At 39.1% G+C, this 22,908-nt stretch overlaps 2 protein-coding genes across 2 annotated transcripts; one reads left to right on the plus strand and one right to left on the minus strand.

The window, feature by feature from the left end:
- Positions 1-2,685: 2,685 nt before the first annotated feature.
- LOC139711504 (putative nuclease HARBI1) lies at positions 2,686-9,256 on the minus strand. The gene is made up of 4 exons (XM_071623380.1): positions 8,915-9,256; positions 6,538-6,804; positions 5,772-5,908; positions 2,686-2,959 (listed from the first exon to the last, which is right to left on the minus strand). Exons 1-4 carry the CDS (start codon positions 9,254-9,256, stop codon positions 2,686-2,688), a joined length of 1,020 nt encoding a protein of 339 aa, XP_071479481.1.
- Positions 9,257-10,073: 817 nt separating this feature from the next.
- LOC139711498 (nmrA-like family domain-containing protein 1) lies at positions 10,074-19,243 on the plus strand. The gene is made up of 6 exons (XM_071623376.1): positions 10,074-10,438; positions 15,095-15,210; positions 15,979-16,056; positions 16,388-16,550; positions 17,651-17,847; positions 19,055-19,243. The coding sequence occupies exons 1-6, from the start codon at positions 10,294-10,296 to the stop codon at positions 19,241-19,243; spliced, it is 888 nt and encodes a 295-aa protein (XP_071479477.1). The 5' UTR covers positions 10,074-10,293.
- Positions 19,244-22,908: the final 3,665 nt, after the last annotated feature.

Consider the following 22,908-nt stretch of genomic DNA (forward strand, 5'->3'; position numbering starts at 1 on the left):
GCTAACAGTAAATTCAGTCTCTGTTCTCATTACTATTAAACTGAGTATGTGAGAGGTGACAGTCCAATACTAGAGCATTTACTGAGTACAATTTGATAAATTACCATCAGTATGTAGACGATCAATGAAATGAAACTGATTTTGTTAACCAGTAATAGCTCCCTATTGCTTAACAACACTAATATTGAGAACTTTCACGAAATGATGAGTTTCATTCGTTAAAGTACTTACTGAATGACTCAATATCTCCGAGTTGCTGAATGCTGCACCTGATCTTATTTGATACAGTACCGTTACTACTGCAGCATCCTGGTTTAAAGGAGACATCAGTTTTTTCTTTTTTTGTTGATGTGAACATAATGAACAATTACAAATTGGTTATACTGAGCACAGAGTTTACGAATTTACTGTGATTGGGAGGAGGAAAAAGAATATTTTCTAAATTTATAATATGTCACAATGAACAAGGATAATATAATTGCAGCCTCACTACAAGAATGCGGCTCAAGGAAGCAGAACAAAAGAATAAACCATTCATAAATTCTACACATGTGAACTTGTTAAGTACAAGTGTACATGTACATGTTATTGCAATGGTATTACATTGCTAATTTCTGAAATGTGTGAGGCTATGCCATCACCACTTCTCAGTTTCATAAGATTTTATTTTTTCAGAGCATAGATTTCTCTCCTCATACACTGTTGACTACAATGTATTTCACAAATCTATGCATGGAATTGTTCATTTTTGTACTCCATGGTGTGAAATTATGAAAATCATCTGGAATGCCTCTCTTGACATCAAGAGAAGTCAAACACTGCGTATCAAGAATTTTAATTCAGTATACTAAATACATCACTGTCTGCGATGCTTTATTGCAAGAGATTTCCGTCAATAATTTCAAAATGTGCAGCAAATATATGATGCCCACTGTCAAAATAATGCCAAATCTAATTTTCAATCATTTGTTAAATGATATTTAATTTTCTAAGGTGCTCTCCCTGAGGAGGAAGAGGAGATTGTAAATGTTGCAGTGAGGGGTGGTCGAGGGAGAAGAAATGAAAGGAGCACCTATGAGGAGAGGTTCCTGCGACTCGAGGAGGAAAAGGTCACCACCCTCAAAGCAATTCTGGATCAGTTGAAAATCATTGCGAATAAGTAGTACTTTGAAATTTTTAATGGATTGTATAGTTTGAGTTTGAATGGGAATTACAGATTCCAACCTCTATTTATTTATTCATTCATTATTGGTTACATGCATAGAATAAATGTTGCTACATAGGTAACTGGTATGCATTATCTGTAATGTATGGCTCTCCAAATAGGTCTAGATTATGTCTCAACAATGTGAGATGGCAGTTTCACGTAAGTGAATACAAAAAACAAAAACCTAAAACGGCATGTTTGCCATTATGTAAATCTATTGTTCACCTTCCTTGATCTTGGTTTCAATTTAATGTAAGAAAAATTTGAGGGAAGCACATCAAAATCTGTATGTGCCATGGTGTAAACCCCTTGTGTGCTACATTATTCTGAGATGGCAACGTGGTTATGCCTTTGTCAAAGATATTCTGTTTTGAAAATCCATGTACATCTTACAGATTTTAGTTTCCTGGACAAGCAATGAGAAAAGTTGAAGAAAAATTATCAAGCTTTGCTTGATATATTTATAAAAATGAAGATTGTATGAAAATCTATTTTTTTCCCCCCGTCAAATGACCAGTAGCCTTAGAGCATGACTTTTGCACACAAAACAATGACAAAAACTTGGAATTCACTCGGGAGTCCAGTATGAAACACCTGCACTTGATAATCAATCACTCCAAAAAATGTATGTTACATGTGGCAGGCATGGAATAGCAAGAAATGCTTTCACTGCATTGTGGCATTTGGCGATTTACCGATTAGTTTGGGCGGGTTTGTACGCTTGACCAGAATATGTGAACTTGGCATGCCGTCGACTGAGTTGGGAGTGCGAATGCGGCACATGAAGAGTTAAGCTTTGACCCCATGGCCAAAATCTTTTCAGCTGATATATTTTGCAGTAATGCCTACCCAATTTTATGCATGCATACCAAATTTCATAAAGTGCATGCATAGAATAACAGCTTTAATTCAACCAAAACATAAAAATTTTACTACTTACATCATGCTTTCAAACATTGTATCCAAAAGAAAAAAAAAATGCCACTGTCAGGCCATACTTGCATGTGTATGCATAAGTTCCATGAAGCTATATTTAGCCAATTTTGATATGTACATGTATATGAGGAAACGGTGAATTTAAACAAAATTGTGACCCTTTAACTTTGAACTGTGACCAGCATACCCATACCCACATCTTTTCCTACAAAACCTTTATCTGGTTAAGAATGCATACATTAAAAATGAATAAACATACATTTTGGCACTATGTAGGTATTGACAAATTATTATTGAAGCTTTACAACTTTGACCCCTTTGCATTTGACTTTTCTCTCAGAGCATGTGCAACTAAACTTTGATACTTTGTTATTCATTATCTCAAGTTATCAAGTTTCATAGTATCTCATAGATACTTGTAATGTTTCCAAAGTTACACTGCTTGAAAACTTGGTCATGGACGGATTGATAGAATACTCAAGCCATAACACAGAGTGTCTCTTTGTTGCAAGGACACCCATGCAAGGACACACAAAAGAATGTCACATGAAATGATATTCGATTAGCCGAGCTCTTGCAGCAGCTCCACACGGTGCATGTTCAAGAGGCAGTTGCCAGTCATGATCTTCTTCCATGTGGAATTCAACATCAGGCTGGTGCAAGTCCTTGCTGATGTTGTGCAGAACAGCACATGCCACGATGACATCCCCAGCCCGTATGGGACTCATTTGCAGGCCTTGACCGATGAGGCACCTAAATTTATTCTTGAGCTGCCCGTTTACCTGTTCAACAGTTGCGCGAGTGCGGCTGTGTGATCTGAAAAGAGCAATTTAGAAATACATCGGTTTAGTCATGATTAGTACAACATTCTGAACACACAAAAAAGAACTTCAAACCTCTACGGTTGAAAGATAGGGATAATCTGGCTTGAAAGTAGGGAAAAAAAGGAACAGCTGTCAAATGAGTGTGTATAGAAATCATTCAGAAATGTAAGATTTCCATATTCAAACAATTGCTGGGAATTGTGAACTTAAAGAATCTTTAGTCCAGATTCAGAATGAAATTCTTCTGTCGAGGTGTTTTGCATTGCGACTGATTGACAAATTACCCTACGTCGATATGAACAAGCACTGCATTGATCAGTATTTCAGTAGTAGCCCTGATAAAAAAATCATGGACAGACATACTCAAGTAGGATTCAAACCTATGACCTCCTGATCGAAGGACGGGTGTCATCTCCACTACATCACCGAACTTTAGCCCGACAGCAAGTGTTGGTTCTAATCCTTATTTATAGCGTGCAGCGGGTACCGTGTAATTATTCAAATTCATGACATTCTTCTGTCGAGGAGTTCTTCATTGCAACTGATTGTCAAATTGCCCTATATCGACGTCGATGTAGGGCAATTTTTCAATCAGTTGCAATGAAATTAAGAATGGTTTGGAGTTCTGCATCAGATCAAATAAGAGTAGACATGATGTCAACTGCAAGTGGCTCTTTAATATCAGCTGTCAAAGAATTATGTGATTAACGGTACACTGAATATTGGTGGTAAGGTAACACTGGCACGGGGCGCTGTAACATCTACGTATTTGGGGTTGCTACTGCGGTTAATGGTAAGGGTATTAATCTGTTGTCATTTCCAACATTTTTCAGAATGGGATTCGCAATCAAATATTTCGCATTTTTAGTACTCTCACAATGCAAAGTGCATACTTAACCTTTCGTAGCCTGATCAGACACTGTAAGTACGCTGTGCGATACATACCTACCTACAGCGACTGGGCTGTGTATAGTTAAACCTTTCGAAACCCTGAATTGTAAATTGCATGCTTGACATTTCAAAAATATATCGAAATAAAACTGAAAGTTAACAACAGTTGTAGGATTAGGAATTTAAACAAATAAAAATCAAAATTCACATCTTAGTGACATTTTCCGTAAAAATAAAAAAAAGTTTACCATTACCACTGACTGTACCAGTATGCTAGTACTAGCAGTAGCAGTAACTACCAAACAAAAATGAAAAGATGATTATCATAAATGAAGGAATGTGCCGACAACTGAAGGTAAAATTAAAAAAAAAAAATGGAAAGAGTTCCTTGTTACCCCCACTCACATACACACTAGTTTGCCCAGAATAGGTAGATTACTAATACTATTTTTTTCTTCTTTTTTTTTTTTTTGCTGGTGGTATTAAACTAAATAGGTTATGTGAATTAAGTCTTCCAATAAATAGCATAATAGTCTAGATCTAGTTACGTTGATTGTTAGTGAAAGGAAATAGTAATTTGTTTATTTTGTGCAAGTTGAAGGGACATAAGGAACTCTCCTCCCCCCCCCCCAAAAAAAAAAAGTATATATAGACCTATGTTTCTTCTGACAAACATTTTCTGCCGTGCCTTCTCATTTGCAGTGACTAAACATGTGATGTAGTATCAGATCACGTATCATCACTACGAATTTTGAATATCTTGAATTTGCCATGACACTCCATCGTCACACTGACTATCATTTTCCCCGCTTGCACGGGGCTGGGAGGTGCTTACGAACCGCTAATTCCACCAATTAGTGTACCAACATACCTGCTGCAACCTCACTCTAATTATCAATTTCGTCCTCAAAATAACTACCTTGTCAATATTCAAAGTCACCAATGTCTTCCGTGGATTCTCCCAGTAGTCCCTAGTCTAGCATGCAAGAGCCTCGTCGGTTGTATGGTTTTCTTGGCATTTTCCCCGTCGGCAATAGGCGCTGGCCTAGCCTAGGCTCTTTATTCACTTTTTTCTCTAGAAGTGGGGTCCCTAGAAGTCTCGTCTAACCAAGGAGGTACTGCCTAGTACCCTCCTTGGTCTAACACCGAGATGCACGAATTTCACGCTTGCGCAACGCCCGCAATGTAAATTGTACTGCGAACATTGCACAAATTGAGTTGATCACATGATCGAAAATATGGGCAAAAAATGTCACATGACTGATAAGGTGATGGGTGATGCCAAACAGGTTCTAAAGCTATGTAGATTTTTTTGGGGTGATGCCTGGTTATACTATACTATTTTACTTTCTCGACGAGGCTGGAAAAAAAAAATGGGTCATTCGCGTTCAAGTGGTTAATTCAATAATTTTTATACAGATTTATAAATATTGAAGAACAGATAAGAATGTCTGTGTCTCGCACACAAACAATATTGTATAATGTGACTGATGAACTTAAGTGCAACTTGTGACATTACACTGTATTAGAAAAGGTGTTATTCTAATGATGTTTTGTTTTCATTTTATTTCCCACATTAGTAATAGGCCAAGAATTTAAGACATGAAAAATATTGTAAATATATAAATTGGTGCGTTTATGATATAGCCTCTTTGCCACACTGATGAAATGTCATCTGTCGATATATATATATATATATATATACATATTTTTTTAAATAAAAGCTTTCATAGCAATAGTACATGCACCTATACAATGCTCCTTTATTAAGTTTCATCAAAAGACAACTATTAAACCAAATTTTTGATTAAAAAAAAAAGATGTCACCTCAATTGTATATGTTTTTTTTTCCAAACCTTGCAGGCAGATCTAAGATTTGGATGTAAATTTTCCCCATTTTAAATTATACTCACTGGTTGTACGCCCTTTGTGCACGATTGTCTGGATTCAAGACGGGGGTCATAAGCCAGGGATGGAGGGCATAACCTGAATCCCCCAACAGAATTCCCTCAAGGGTTCCATTCGCAAATTTCTGTCCAATGATGCTGTTCTGTTGAGAAAATAAAGTTGGAATACAGTTATGCCTTGAATTCAATGAATTCATCATGATAGCATTGTTTCAACAATGCATGTTTATGTTTGGAATTAGAAAAAGAAAAAGAAAAAGAAAAAAGAAATTTTGTCAAAACTTTAAAACTAAAATGAATTTGTCATAATTCAAAAGGAAGATGTATATATTATCATATCGGCTCACAACACCTTAACATGTATTAGCAAGTCAAAAGGAATAAGCTTGCAGGTATACTGTAGAATTCATATCTATGTCGTCATACCGTACTTCAGGAAGTTTACTTTGAATTTATCATCAGTAAAGCATTTTAGGGCTACACTGATGTGCAAACACGTTTTCTGATAACAACTCATTGGTTATAAATTTATTGATATTTGTACAGTATATATCTTTGTATATATTTTTCTTCATGTATACAGTAATTGTAATTCTTTTCTTTCATGTAGATGATGCAATGCAAATAAGAAACTGTACATTATTATAACTCAATACTTCATTTGGATATTGAGTATGTAATCTATGTTATTGTTTGTGAAATTTGTAATGCATGTACGCCTATAGACATCAGGAATAAATACAACAAGATTTCAGCAAGAAAAAAAAATCACCTGCAGAATTCTGGAGTCATGTGTACTCCCTGGCCAGCGGGCCACGATGTTTGTAATCTTGAACTCTGCGTTGGAGATGATTTGTACATTTATTGAGTGACGTCCTTTGCGGTTCACATAAACGTATTCTTCTTCTCCAAGTGGGGCTCCGCTCAAGCACACATGGGTCCCGTCTACAACACCAACGACGTGTGGAAATTGGGCGATATTGTGAAACTTCACCTGCGTGTTCCTCACGTCCTCCTGAGTGCAGGGGAACTTTATGTACTGAAATCAAAAGAAACATTTGGAGAAAGTATGTTTCATTTACTCATTGGTAGTAAGTGTATCGTGACTTTTTCCATTACTGTCAAAGTAAGATTTGTATCAAATAAGGAATTACAGTACCCTAAGGTGTGTTTTTTTTTTCTTTTTCAAAAATGTACCGGTATTGAAAGCCATGATGTAGAAAGTTGCATACATAATATCAAAGTTTTACTCAAATATATTTCAGTTCGTCGACATGCGTAAATTAGTACTGGTAGATTGTCTGCCTAGGCCCTATGCTATCAAGACTCATTTCTAGTCCCGTTAGGGTTATATTTTAATATCAATACTTTTTTTTTGGGGGGGGGGGGGGTGATTAGCCATTTTGTAAAGAGAGTGAGAAAAGAAATAATATTACAATGGAATTGAAACCATTTAGAATATATATATATATATATATATATATATTCATCACGCTTTGGCCAGCATGCATTGCTTTATACCCACTTTTGAATGTGTGTGTGTGTGTGTGTGTGTGTGTGTGTGTACTTGCTTTTTTATATCAATGCACATCCCTATGACTTGAAAAAAGATAAACTTTTTACAAATCAAAACAGCCTGGGTCTATACAGTTACAGGAATATATCCAAATTTCACTTCACAATATAGATACTGGTAGCTAACACCAGAAAAAAAGATGTAACAATAAATCATGCAGTAACTGTCTGGGCCTCTTTATCACTATTTTTTTAGTTGGAAATAAATGTAATTGACAATACTTGTTAGTCGTAAAATCTTATAGTCATACTACTAGTAATTACATTTTTCTTACTACAGTATAATCTTAATTGCTATTGAGAACATGTGAACCGCCATCCTCATATTTTCTTTCTTTCTTTCTTTTTCCATTTCTTTCTTCTTTTTTTCCTCCACCTCATCCTTATCATTGTTGGTGGACCTAAACCCACCATACATTCTTTCTTCCTGATCCTCTCCTCTTTATTTCTATTAATAAGTTGTTTTTATTTCACAACACCACCGCTTAGGTTACTCAGTATTAAAATGCTCCATCCGCGCGATATACTAGAAGAATCTGTATGACAGATTTGGGTCAGTGCAGGAGGTGGTAGACCGTGAAGGATGTATCTGTGTAATATCCAATTACCTAGCTAGTACCTGTCAGGTCTAAAGTACACTATCTCAGCAAGAATTTCAATGTTCGATCGGTACCGCGGACGCCTTGTATACGCCGTATGTACAACGCGTGCGTACTAAACTTTAGAACGTGTCGAAACTGAAATGGGGTTACTGTTGACTACAAAAGTTGGGCCAAAAGTTTGGAGTATTAGCCAATGGCAACTGAACTCCTATATTCCTGATCAACATTAGATGGACTCTGAACCAGAGCAAGGTGAATTTCGATAAGTGCAACTACGACAGTGATTTCGAAACGCTGCCATTTCGAAAAGGAACATTCAGTGAGTTTGAGTCTACGGCGATTTGTAATAATAACACAATTATTAATTAATGGGACTAATGAGTGAGACGCACTATGCTCTCGTTTCGTAATGTTTTGCTATTTGTGTGCTAGTAATAGTGGTATTGAGGAATTTCTCAAAAAATTCATTTAACCGAAATCAAAAGAATATATCTGAATTTAATAGTGTGGCAACCAGAAATGAATAGATGTCACATAAATGGTGAAGTTTCGCATGGAGCTGTTATTGTTTGCAATCGTCCATCTGCGATTCGCGTAGAACTGCAGCTGCTCTGTGTATGCACTTGACACTGCGGTGGTGGTTTCAGACGTGCAGACGATACTATGGCATCTAAAGCCCCCAATCAATCTACATTATTTCTGTGTAATTACAGCCATAGCCTACCAACTAGGTCTTTCAATCTTCAGAGTGCATGATTTTATCAACTGAGATGTGAAGAGTGCTATTTTGTGTGACTTTTAATTGCAAATGTTCTAAGTCAAGAATTAATTTTACTTCAGGCCCTTGGCCTTATTAAATACAGCTGTAATTTGGGCTTAGCAATTGCCAGTGGCAGTGCACTGAATACTCTGAATCTTGAGTTCTTAGATAACATTGATAAATGATATCAACTTGATATGATTGAAACTCACCTCATTTCTCAGTTGACACAGGGCTTTTGTTACCCTCCTTACCACCCTGCTGCAGGTTGCTACACTGATGCCATGCATTGCTGCGCTATTATCTAGTACTGAACCTGTCGCGTAGAAGCGCAATGCAATGAATACTTGAAGGCTGGCAGGCACAGCGTGACTTCGGTTGGTACGGTGTTCCAGCTGGCCTGCCAGGTTGTCGATGATGTGCATGATACCCCCACGGTTGAAGCGATATTTTTTGAAGAGGTCTGTGTCATCATAGCAGTCGAACGGATTAAGTCTGTCCCTAAACACCCTCTCCCTCCTCAGCCCCCTGTGCACCAACATCAAGTAGGCCATCTTTAGCTTGCTTGTGTCGTCATAGTAATAGGAAGTTGTCGCTCCAGCATGTCCTTGGACAGATTTTGACGCTCATGCTGAGCAGCGTCAGAATTGTTGACGCTCCAGCGACATTTTGACGTCGATCGTGTGGCGTCAACTTTTTATGAAATGCCCTGCAGCGTCAAGTTTACAATTTGACGCTGCAGGGAGGAAGTTGACGCTGAATAGGGGACTTGACGCTGTCGCTCTACCTTTGTGAAACGGGGCCCAGGAATGCCGTAAAGGGGGGGGGGGGGGGGGGCAAACAATATTTTTGGTGCTATTTCCGGGCTTCATCTCATTTTTTAAAATTTCTTTTGTCTTAAATAACAAATAATGGGTTAAGGGTTAGGTAGGGTTGTATTTATGGTTAAATTGGCCGTTAAATTAGTCGAAGGGACATAAGGGAGTCCTTCGAGAATAAAAAGTTGAAGACCAAAGGAAAAAAAAAAACGGGAAAAGGGAGGAGGAAAGATGCTATGCTGTGGAAACTCGCGTAAACGCCGTTTGGTGGGACCGCATTCACGAGTATTTTTTACGACGTTTCGATTGCGGGGACGTGGCCGCCAGTCTTGTACGGAAGCGGCTCGAAATGGCCGCAGTCCACTTGGCACGACCTCGGCGTTATCATACATTTCGATTTCAGTGCACGCCGTTCGTGACGTACTGCGATGACGTCATCACGTCATAAATCTCGGGTGGCCGTGAAATCCCTCGAATACATCACGCGTTAGCGATTCTGGCGTTGGACGTGCTGGAGAACCTTGAACATGCGCAGTTCCTTAAAATGATGTCATTTCCTCGACGGCCAAGTCCACGGGGGGAATCGAAAAGTCCCTAGGATACTAGTATACTGTGGAAGAAAGCCCCACCGCCGTGCTAATCTTCCGACACGGTGGGGCTGAATTCACGAGTAGAAACAGGCGAACCGCTGTATTAGTACGCACACGCAGTGGTGGGGCCTATTTCACGAGTATGCCCACTATATTCTAATTTCGTTGACTCCTTTGAGAAAAATGAGCAAGTTAATAAGCGTGTTTGAAGCTACTGGTACGCAGGGAGGATCTGTCGTCAGGGGCCTGCTGGAAAATACATCTTACAAGGTGCGAGGAATCACAAGGAATGTGGAGAGCGCTGAGGCAAAGGCTTTGAGCGAGCAAGGTACTAACTAGTATGGCGTATAGACAAGGCTCTTGTTCTGTTGTTGTGTGTGTCCTATCCTTTTTATGTCGCCCTCTCGTGTTTGATAACCGCATAAGCCTATCGCACCGCGCGGCGAACGAATCGTTTGGGATCGCGACACCACACAAATTACTACTCCACGAAAAAAAGTGGGGTTGGGTCTACCCAGAGTTCTGTGGGTCTACCATCTACGAGCCCTCTCTGATATTGAGCTACAGAGGGTGGTTTTATTGATGTATGATGTTCAGCTCTTCTGCCATATGCGTGTGGGTGATGCAGATCGAGATATATAGGGGAAATCCCGTTGTAACATGATTCGATTACAACGAGAATCCGCTTATAACGAGATGAATCGTCCGGTCCCAAATAGATTAGCGTGTTAGCCTATGGTGATTTGGAGTTCCGGTTATTGCAAGATAATTTTTGGACAAAAAAAGACGATTATCTTTGCGTGCAAGCAGAGACTACAAACATCTGCCAGTGCAAAACAAATCACAATCAAGGTGACGCGCCGCAAGTTCATACAGTTCCGATCGTTTCGAGGGCTAGGGCTGTGATGAAACAGCATCGGAATATTTATAAGCTAAAACTTTCGCTATCTATGCCGAAATGTTATCACAAACACTATACAATTCGAATTAACGTTCTTCAGTGGCTAAAACAAGAAAAAAAAAGGGTGTACATGTATTTACGTATCCGAAATGTTTCCAAAGATACCTAACGGGATCAAGTTTCTAACTGTTAGCGGCGAACACAGCGAATTGAAATTTTGAACATGTTCAAAAATCCTCTGCGATAAGAAAAACTGGTTGTAAAAATGAAAACTGTTTTTTAGTTTGATCGCAACTGTTACCGAGCTCTGACGAAAGTTAGAATCTGCTATTATTCGATACTTTCGCAAACATTTAATAGCCGCTCAGTTATGATACCCATTTACGTAACTATAAGATAAATTGAGTTAGATGTCAAAGTTAGAATACGATGGGGGCGTCGGATGATAAAATTCTAATTAACTCAACTCTATAGCTTATCGAAATACAAATACATGTACTATTTAAGTCGATTTTGCAATCCACAGTTACCCGGTACGTGTACTGGTTTTTGTTTTCGTAAACGGCTTTCACCCGTCAGTCTCGTCGGTTAACCCGTTCCGTACGGGAACCCGGTGGTCTGTGTATTAAGTCTATGGGGAATTCAGTATGGAACGGGTTAAAACATTCACGCAAAGCACGCCTTCAACATGATGCAGCGCAACAAGCTGGAAGCACATGACGCTCTTGCAGTATAAGTAGCACACGTTTCGCTCATCGCACTGTACCGTAATAGCGAGAGAAGAAATAGGATGTTGGGCACGGTCTCCTTGGAGGAAATAAAATACAAGAGTATAAATATTGTGGTGTAAACTTTCACCATAATACAAGTGGTTTATATCGATAATTTGTCATTTAATTGAAAGCTAAACGCAGCGTTGATAACGCGATTACCTTACCATTGGTTGCATCAATTTTGCCTCATCTCTATCTCTCTCTCTCTCTCTTGTTAGATGTCTATTTAATGTATGTAACCCAATTTTAACAGAGCATGTTTATATAAAGTGTACGTTCCACATGTGTTCGGATACAACGAGAATCCGGATATAACGAGAAAATTTGTATTTTAGTCCAACATTTATATCACCTGCGGGGGCGGATTCAAGAATTCCGTATTAAGGGGAGGCACCTTTACAAAATCAAAGGGGAGATGCGCACTCAGCAGCCACTCACCCCCATTTTTTAAATAAATACTTCTTTTGCTTCAACAACAACAACAACAACAACAACAACAACAAAACTGACCTGCATTATTAGAGTTCTTGACCATCAAAACATACCTTCACGACCGACCTGTCGTTACTGCTTCCGCCGTACTTTCTGGCTGACATCGCGAGGACTCAGAGGGTCGCAAAAGCAACCGCGCCATAGGACTCATGACGGACCATACTTTTGTTGAAAACGAAGAAAGTGCCTGAAAAACAAACAAAACAAAACAAACAAACAGAAAGGTCATTTGTGGCAATATGCACATGACCTAATTATGAATTGCTTTTTATGATAGCAATTAGAACAAACCCAAGTCGCCAAGGCGAAATTTTGCCCCATTAGTTACATACATTGCATGCATGACCACTACAGTGCATTATACAATTTCACAGAGGTAAAATGGCGTCATGAACGGGGAAGATCTTCGAAATTTTCACAAAACAAAATGTAATTTTTAGCGATATAATGAGCGCATGTGTATAACTTTAAGGGGAAACTTCCGGATGATCATCATGCCTTAGCATTTGAACATCTTAAATTGGTTAAAATGGTTACAGCGTTTCAGAATTATAATGATTGTGATGAGGAAATTAGAATGTTTTCAAAATCCACCAAAAAAAATGAAAATGAACGAGGATGGTGAGATAAAAGCTTTACACACGAATGCATGATTGGATGTTCAAGGAAGCAGAACAAAAGAATAAAGCATGCATAAATTCTACTAAGGTGGAGTTAAGCAAGTGCAATTACAATGCTACATTACTGAAATATGTATATGCCTCCTACTATATGTCATCTTCCGTGTTCAATGTAATTCTTTGTTTTTGTTTTTCAGAATATTGATTTATCTTCTCAGGGACCACAATGAGTTTCCCAAATCTGTCGATTTAAGTACTTCATTATAAAAATCGTATGGAATTCCCCTTTAAGGGGGTATCTCACCGGGCTTGAAACTAGTTTGCGACTAGTTTTCGACTCCAGATTTCGCTAGTTGCAGAGACGTCTCCGCGACATCTCCAAGACGTCTCTTGACAATTACAGAGTCTCCGAGGAGTCGCAAGAAATTTACACATGTTCGATTTTTCGCGAAGTCTCCGCGACGTCTCTGAGACGTCTCCATCAGTTGCGCAGACGTCGCGGAGACTATACCCGCGACTGCTGAGACGTCTCCACGATGTCTCCGCGATGTCTCCGCGATGTCTCCGAGACGTCTCAGAGACGTCGCCGACACCTGCTGGAGACCAGAAAAACTGGTGAGAGGTCGCGGAGACGTCTCCGCGACTCTATTTGACGCTATTTGATCTACTTTAGAAACAACGTGACCCATCTGCGTGCTGACATCATGCTTATATAGTTCAAGTCAACGGCTCCATCATATTCGATTTTTTTTTTAACACCTGCCATAACTCGTCTCAGAGACGTCTCCTTGGTGAGACCGCAAGCCGTTTTTATGTTTGAGACGTCGCGGAGACGTCTCCGTTGGTGAGATACAGCCTTTAAGGACCTACAAATCAGTAATGTTCTTCTGAAAATACGTCCTCTTTGTCTTACCTCACATCATCTCAAATGACTCTATTACAATCGATAACTACACCGAAGAAAGTTATTTTTTTTTCATTTCTGTATTATACAATGTTAGGGTGTGAGATCCGGGGGAGGAACTAATATCTAATATCCAAATAATTGAACTTAACTGCATGGCAAATCATAATTACGAGTACCTGGCTACTTTAAGTGATATTTGGTATTTTTGTTGTTGTATTTTTTGTTGTTTGTTTATATGTCTGTTTTTTTAACGTTTTCTTGGATGTGTTAACTTTCGAATCGCCTCTTTACTGTTCACGTTGTCACACAGAGACGTGACAACAACGCAGGCCTACAGAATTGGTGATATAAATTCAAGGTGGACCGAACAACCTTAAAGGGACTGTAAAGTATACTGGTCGAGGTGACGATTCAGCTTGTAATCTTTTGCGAGATATTTAGAAACCACTCTATGGAATGTTAAAGAGCATACAATTTTAAGGGGAATCAAACGTTTACTTGATGAAATCGGTTTTGAAATGACTGAGATATCTCAAAACGAGGTAAGACAAAGAGATCCTAATGAAAGTCGTGGCCTGTCAATTTTATTACAGTCGCTTTTTTTGGATATCTCGGCCATTTCAAGGCGAGTTTTCATGAAATAAAAATTGAATCTTGAAATTATACGCTCTTTCCTATTTCATAAGAGGTTTCTCATTATCTCACTAGAAATGTTATACTTAAGTAAATCTGAATTCTCACCTCAACCAGTACTGTACAGTCCCTTTAAGGGCTATCTCACTGACAGAGGAGACGTAGCAGCGATTGTCGCAACGCTTGCCCCTCGAAAGACCCAAAGGTGGCATGCCCTTTCACCAAAATGGCCACTCCGGAGCGACGTCTGAGATATCTTCAAACAAGGTAACAACATATTCTTCCGGAAGTCAGGAGGACATCTGCAAGACGCTTTCTTAGTTGCCAGGACGTCTCCGCGAAGTCCACATCGTCGCCATTTATACAGGCCGTAATTGGTCTCCGCAAGGTTGAGAGACGTTTCGCAGACGTCGCGGACAATGTCATTCACTGCGACGTGGCTGCAACCATAAGCTGAAGACTACAAAAAGTCTCCGGAAAAAAAAAATCGACGCCAGAGACCCGGCTGGTCTCCAAAAGACATCGCGGACACTCTCCGCAGCTAGCAAAACTTGAGTCGCCGTCAGCTCGCCACCGAGTCTCCACACCAATAATATACCAACATGTACTTTACTGGAATATAAATTATCACAAATTAGCATACTCTTTTTACCAACAGGTGTCGAGATGGTGCAGGCATCCATGGAGGACGTTGCGTCTCTAGAGGGAGCCCTGGCGGGAAGCTATGGTGTGTTTGCTGTCACAAACTACTGGGAATGCTTTAAAGTGCAAATGGTGAGAATGGGTTTAACAATCTTCTGTTATGTATGAGGATCTTTCAGTGATTTTTGGAAGACCAGGTTACGCAGGAATGGTATGTTACCCTCTCCTTCTTTTTTTCATTGTTAAAATTTGCGAAATTATAGTAATGGTATATTAGTATATCCTCGATTTCCCCCTTTTTGAAAACGTTTCCAATAACATAATTAATTGTTAGAAGGTGTATGTAGAGCACCTGCATTATCGAAGGAAACTGAATAAAATTCGCTGATTAGAAGGGGAGATCCATAGCAGGTTATATAGACACGGTCTACATGAGAAGCCGTCAGGCGATATAGGTTTGATTGTCTTCGAGTAACTGCGTAACTAACCAAAATTTTGATACGTTTCACATCTGTTTTCGCAACCAGTAGGTGATCAATATCATACGAAGTAGTAGGTACCTGATTAACAGTGACGTGAAGACTATTTTAAGTTGTAAACAGCCCTCTTCTGCATGCTCGTAGAGTTCTTTTGTGCGGCTCTTCCGATTTTGAAGATGTTGTTCCAAGCATGGACCCTACCACATAGGGTCCATGTTCCAAGTGACTTGGCAACGAGCCATCTAAAGACATAATATCCCAAAGACAGGGATTTTTTTCCTTCTATACCGTAGTATGTTCAGTAAGCTTAGGATTGGGGGGGGGGGGGTTGTTTGTTTTTGTTTTTGTAATGAATTTCTGCATATTCTTGGAATATTTCATTAACTTGTCAGTGGGTATCTTACTTTTCGTTCTTCTTCAGGGCGAGAATATCGTTGATGCAGCTAAGGAAGTCGGCGTCCAGCACATAGTCTATAGTGGCTTGCCTGCGGTCAAAAAGGTATGAATGCATAATGTCAACGCAAAGTAAAGTGCTCTTTCAATATGATATAAATGTGAAAATGTGTTGATTTTCGTCATATGTTCTTTACATCGTTGTGCATGCATGATTTGTTCCTCTAATATTGCTGCGTTCTTTAATTCACTTATCAGGTAGGCCCATTTGGGTTTATTTCTCCTTTAACCTCTCAGTGTTCCTGATACATGCTATGCTTGTTTTTTATTCATCTGGATATCACTTGCTCAGCTGATTTTGTTTTTGTCATTGTATTCTAATTCATCTGTACAAACATATTTTTTTTTTCAATTCAATTTCTTTATTTTTTTTTAAGCTGACCGGTGAGGCATGCCCCCATTTCGACGGTAAGGCAGAGGTGGACGAATACATGTTCCAGTCTGGTTTGACAGCAACGTCGGTTCAATATGCAGCGTACATGGAAAACTTCCTGGCAGAAACAAATTACACGAAGCTTGAATCGGGAGGATACCTCTTCAGTAAGTATTTCAGGTCTGTCGTCAGGACCAGCTAATACGCAACCCATGTGTTTCAGATTGGGAAATGTCGTACCTTTTAGATGAAATTCGATTTCGGAGAAAACGTTGCACTGTGTTTAAAATGTGCACTGATCGTCAGACGTAAATGTCAAGAAATTATTGCCGCTAAAGCCTTCAACGCACTCTGCATCGGCGCATGTATAGGACCTATGTAGGCTTGTATGTATGTGTTCGTTTGGTCAGTTTGTCTGTCCATTTGTAGTTTAGTTCCTGTGACCTCTGGAACTTCCCATGGATATAACCACTCAAAGTAAACTTATTGGATATTGGTTATTCGTGGCTTGCTTACAGCCAAACAAGCTTGCTTTCATGTAGGTCCCGTCATACTTCTCTTTGTACAACCCGGAACGGAGATTTCGACCAGTTATCATTGTAGTTACAGCATGTGTATCATACTACAAATGTGTATAGTTTTTGTGTGTTTTGTACATTATTGACAAGGTACAAGAACGTGTGCTATTACTTTTGATGTGATATTGATATATTATACATGAGAAGTATGAAATGAAAAAAAAGAATTGAAAATGAAATTGAAATAGTTCACGAGGCAAGATGTCAGATAACGGGCTTATGGAGAAATGAAATTTCACGTTTGAAGCAATGATTCCAGAAGCATTGGCTCTTTTCTATTAGTATACGAGACTGTTATCCCGTTACACTGTGTAAATGACCAATGAGATTCTTGTATACAATTGGTCAAATAAATTTCCGTCAAAGTTCGTAGAAGGACATGCTCTGAGAGGGCGTTTCATCTTTCGACATTGTGATAGATAGATGTCAACAATCAAAGAAGGACGTGGGGAAAATGTTCCTGTTTACAGCCTATAGCTGTCAGAAACATCACAATGCACTTTCTTCATTTAGTTATGAAAAAAGGGACGTGGTATCCGAAGTTCGAAAGTTCCCAACGTAAGCCCAGGAAGCAGTATAGGTCTTCAGTGCAGCAGATAATAATATACGAACATTTTGGGAACAAGGCGTAGTTCTTGTAATGACAAAAACGAGGACTAATTATGTTCTTCGTTCCGACGTACCATCAGACTTTCCAATGCGTGAGACACCGCTTGACCTCATCTACGCCGGCTCTGCGGGGGCTGCGGTGGCCGCTATCTTCAGTGACGTCGAGAAGTTCAAAGGAAGGGTGATTTCGCTGTCGGGGGACAGGAAGACGGTAGCAGAATGTTGCGACATCATCAACAAAGTTCTTGGGCCACCAGTACAAGTGAACCCCAATCCTGTATGTTAGAACCTGTTATTCAATTCCAATTCGATCAGCTTGATTCGTTCTACATTGAATACTCACCCATTAACCCTATATAATTTAACTGGGCTATTTGAAACCAAGTTTTTACTGGGGGTGGGGGTCAATTTGACCCCCCCCCCCCCTTTCAGATCTCGGCCGCCGATCGCGCGATCGCCGCAAAATTTTGCCTAAACGTAGAGCCGGATGTCAACTACAAGATTACATGGTTATAGATTGGAAACATTTTATTTCATATTCTTTAATAAATTAATGATGCAAATTTACGCATAAAATCATATTTTCACCTATAACTCCATCAAAAAGACTGAAGGAGTTTTTGTGTCAGAGTTCCTCAAGATACATCGAACAATTTTCTTGTAAAAAAATAGTGCAATCAAAATCAGTTTCTTTTGTTTTTTATTGTTTTGTTTATTATGTATTTTAATGTTTTTTGATCTTTTGTTTTCTATTTTTTTGCCAAAATTTGTTGCACGCACTTTTTCAAGCTTATCTATATTAATTGATTAATTTCAATGGTTAAAAGTTGAAGTAATCGAATTTATATCAATTAAAAAAAAAGAAAACCCACAATTTGCATTGGATTTGCACACGAAATCATGAATTTAAGCTGTTTTCGGGTTGACATGCATATGCAAAACATCGCTTAACTTCAGAACGGTGTACCCGGACGTCGCAAATTTGGTCTCAAAATATGCAGGAGACTTCAATGAAAAAAAGTCATGAAACGACGCGGCAAAATCTTTGCGCGTTGCGGAATCGTGGCGCGAAATGTCGAGGGAGGGGGTCAATTTGACCCCCCCCCCCCCCCTAGTTAAAATAGGGTTAAGCAAAAACAGGATGCTTATAATCAGTCACTTCGGAACGAGCACAGTGCTACAGTAACAACCTCATACGAATCATGGCGCACAGTTGAACAACACCTAACATTAAACACCACTACTATATACCAACAACAAGCCAACCACATTAGCCATACCCATGAAATATTTCTGGTGAGTGATAAAATAAGTCTTTGAAGTCTGTCGAAGTCTATATCGAGAACTTTCACGAAGTCAAAATCACGTAAAAGCAGCCGATCTAATGACAACGCGTTTTCTTCAGTAAATGAAAATGAATAAGCATTCGTTTCTTTTTCTAGTTAATTCTTTTTTTCTCGTTTATTCACTTTATTCAACGGCAGATGTCTCCTGAAGAGTTCGGAAAACTAGTCTTCCCCGGAGTCGATGACCTTGCAGCTATGTTTGCCTTCTACCAGACGGAGCACCCCAAGTACAGTGTCAGCGAGACGAAAAGCCTGGATCCTAAGACTAAGGATTTTATGGCGTTCGTACAAGATAACAAGGAGAAGATTCGTGCAATCCTTAAGTAATGCCCCCCCCCCCCCCACCCGATATGAGGTTTTTAAAATCAAATACAGTGTAACAGTGTACCCCCGTTATAACGACGTCCTCGGGACCGGCAAATTTCATTCAGTAAAATGAATTTCATTGAAGTCGAACAGTATGATATATAAAGACATAGATGATAATTTTTGAGCCTGAATTTTGATTTCGTTGTATCAAGAATTTTGTTATACGGGAGTGCACTGTGCTCGAAGTGGTATAGGAGCCCTTGTTTCAGAAACAGGCATGAGTAGCATGAATAAAGTTATAATTACATCATTAACTGCTACGGTGATGTGTAATGTAATTATTTCAGATGGTGCGTTTGTAACGGCAAGAAAGGAAAATAAATGGCAAACTGACAAAGAATAATTATATTCAAAAGTTTGTTTTTAATCAAAATAATAAACAAGCCATTTTGTTAGAAATACGAGAATATTCTTGTCTTAACGAAATAAATAAAAGAAAGAAAGAAACTAACGAACACAAACACAACAACTTCTCGTGTCCTCTCAAGTAAAAGTAGTGTCCTCTACAAGTAAAATGGCATAAGAAATGCTACTCATATCACATGTATACTAATCTGTTCCTCCCCTTGGAAAGAAACGAAATCCGACTTGGTCAAGACTTTAAAAAGTCAACACTCGAACCGGAGTTGGAACATCCATTGTTAACCTCTAGTCTGCCCAACTGTTGAAAGTGCATTCTTTATATAGTCTTGGAGAGAGAACGTAGCAGGAGTATCATGCTGATTAGTGCTGAATATTTCAGACATCTCCTTGATGACTTTTAGCAAAAAAGACTCATAGAAGCGTATCAACATGGAAATACGACAGCCATTGATTATGATAGCTAATCCGGAATCCATGAAAACGATTTATTGTAGCATCATTATATTTTTGTACTCTGTAATGTACCAATCATTTGCATGACTGTAATTAGAGGGGGTACCTACGTATAAAATGATATGCCAAACAAACAGGAGATCAGGGAAAACTGTAGTTTTTCTAATATAGTTTAGCAATACTGGAGGCTTACTGAATGACTACATGAACTCGAGAGGCGGATTAGAGAAGACGACGGCTGAATATTGTAGACAACACAGAAAATTAGACAAAAACAAACGAACAAACTAGGAAATCGCAGGGAAATATTTACTATGAGCTGCATGCCGTGTTTTAAAGTGTTAGATAGAATTACCCCGTGTAGGTAAATGTAAAAGGTAATATTTGGAGAAGAACTGTCTACATTCTGTACGTGTCAATTCCCCTGCTTTCGAGTCATAATTCGAAGTAGTTGTAATTGTGAGAAAAGTAATAATCTTACCATCATTGGATGGATTGTTTTGGACGGATGTTTACAAGCTTGATCAGAAGTGCTTTTCTGTTGGTGATATGATAACCATACGGAGATTCCGCATGTCAGTCATAGGGAATGAACTCTATATGCCAGTTTATGTTGCCACTGTATCATTATGTATGAGTTCTGATGCATATCTAAACTGTAGTAAATAAAATGTGTTAGGTGCCCATTTCTGTTTTACACAGCAATTCGGTCCTTTAAGCGGAAGTAACAACATTGCGACTGCAAACCTAAACTAGATGTGAAGCTCTGATCCATAATAATACGATGTAGGGAGTGAAACATGCGGGTAATTAGCATATACATGCGTGTTGTATGTGGACCAAAGACGACAGTACGAACGCGAATAATCGCCTTACTTGTTACAGGTGGAATCGCCCCATATTTGTCGATAAAAATTCTCTCCAGAGATATCAGATATGGAAAAGCGACCCTAAAACGGGAAAATCGATTCTCGATGTGGGTGTGCCTGGCCATGGGGCAAACAGCGTTGCTTGGGACGGCGGGAATCCTTGGAAAAATAGTAGAAGTATAAGGTTTCAGAATGGAAGTTGACGTGATACAAATCACTGATCCCCGAGAGACATGTTGAATGATAGAGACAGTAATGGTTTACGTTTGAGAAAAAAGAGGAAGAGGAGAGAAGAAGATATACTAGTAGTTTCAGAATGTTCAGACATTTATAACAATCTCAAGCTGTGTATGCGAAGACATGAGACTATTGATGAACGTAAATTTTAAACGTAAATTCAAAATTATCTGTTGGGTCAGTATGTTTAATGCATTCAGAGAGATTATCCCACTGCTGATAGGATACTGACTGAAAGCAGGGGCGGATCCAGGAATTCTGTAAAGGGGGGGGGGGGGGCGCAACCATGAACATTTCTGGTGCCACTTCCGGATTTCACTTCTTTTTTCTGTTTATTTCTTTTGTTTTTAACTATAAACAAAGGGGGGGGGGGGTAACGGTAAGATTGAGTATTGGTCATGTTGGTAGGAGGAACTATCTGTGAGACCGCAAGTTTCGGGAAGGTGAACATTCCGTCACTATAGGTGTTGGAGATAGACTGGTTCAGTGTTTCTCAAACATATTTTGAAAGTTAACAAAAGAATCTTCCGGCTTGTTTTATCATTTTTCGGGGACATCCTGCTTAGAATATATTCTTTCTTCAGTGTCTTGATCTTGGGTATGTCCTTCAGCCGTGTGTACAGTGTTTCGGTGGCGTTACAATGTCCTGAAATTGACACAAGATGGCCATATGAATATAGAAATGTAAATTTCACACGAGGTTGCCCAAGAATTTGGTTAGAAGCCAACCAACAGTCAAAGCAAATACGATGCCTACAGAAAGCCACACGATGAAACCCGAACCTCATGAGAAGGTTGCACGAAGATGTGGATCTTTATCATAAACTGAAGCTTTGAATTGCCAAACGTTAAATTGGCACCACTCACGAAGTTAATATTGTATCCATTTTGCGAATGACCTGAAGTTTACTAAAACATCAGAGCAGAGTTTGAACATTTCCTCTAACGTGTGTCCATCTTTCCTTAATTTCTAAACAGTGTGGCACCTACATTATGCACCCCACACCCCGACACCACGCTTCGATGGGAAGACAGAACCCTCTTGAAGTTATGAATGTTGTTATTTTCCCCGATCTTTTGTTTTGTTGTGGATTCGTTCGATTTGTATCGATATTGATGTGTGTGCGTGTGTGTGCATGTAAGGGGGCAGGGGGAGGGGGAGGGGAGGGGGCTGAAGGTCTAGCTTGGGATTTTTTTTTTTTTTTTTTTGGGGGGGGGGGGGGGGGGGGGGTTTGCATAGCCCCCAACCCAATATCTTTGATTTTTATTTCAGTTTCGGTTTCAGTAAGTTTTATTTCTCCATTTGTACATGTAAAAATATCGAACATATTACTCACAAGTCATGAAAATATAAACAAACTTTCGCATCACAAATATATAATCATGTGAAAAAAGTACATAAATATCATTTCAGATCTTTAAGTGTACAGGTGGAGGTGACCGTTATCAATAAGCAAAACGCTTGTCTAGGACAACGGCCTCTGAATAAAATATGCCTTGTAACATTTTTTTATTTAACCATTTTTTTATTTCAGGATTGACTCCATTTGATACGAGGAAACCGTGGCATTTCTAGAATCCAGTTGACATTATCTCGTAAACACTATTTTTTTGATGGAATTTGGGAAATTACAATCCCCAAAGTGAACCATTGTATACTAAGTGCATGGAGGGGAACTACGCGGGAAATGGTGAGGGCCT

Source organism: Diadema antillarum, unplaced genomic scaffold (genome assembly GCF_040938485.1).
Source record: "Diadema antillarum isolate AM-2024a unplaced genomic scaffold, OU_Dant_1.0 seq00001664_RagTag, whole genome shotgun sequence".
Lineage (NCBI taxonomy): Eukaryota > Metazoa > Echinodermata > Echinoidea > Diadematoida > Diadematidae > Diadema > Diadema antillarum.

Bases quoted from the DNA above. Each gene is read 5' to 3' on its own strand.
- LOC139711504 (XM_071623380.1), bottom strand. From the start codon at position 9,256: ATGGCCTACTTGATGTTGGTGCACAGGGGGCTGAGGAGGGAGAGGGTG. The intron at 5,909-6,537 runs GTGATTTTTTTT...TTTTCTCAACAG, and splicing joins ATGACTCCAGAATTCTGCAG to AACAGCATCATTGGACAGAA. The intron at 2,960-5,771 runs GTGAGTATAATT...TGCTCTTTTCAG, and splicing joins GCACAAAGGGCGTACAACCA to ATCACACAGCCGCACTCGCG.
- LOC139711498 (XM_071623376.1), top strand. From the start codon at position 10,294: ATGAGCAAGTTAATAAGCGTGTTTGAAGCTACTGGTACGCAGGGAGGA. The intron at 16,057-16,387 runs GTATGAATGCAT...TTTTTTTTTAAG, and splicing joins GCTTGCCTGCGGTCAAAAAG to CTGACCGGTGAGGCATGCCC. The intron at 16,551-17,650 runs GTAAGTATTTCA...ACGTACCATCAG, and splicing joins ATCGGGAGGATACCTCTTCA to ACTTTCCAATGCGTGAGACA.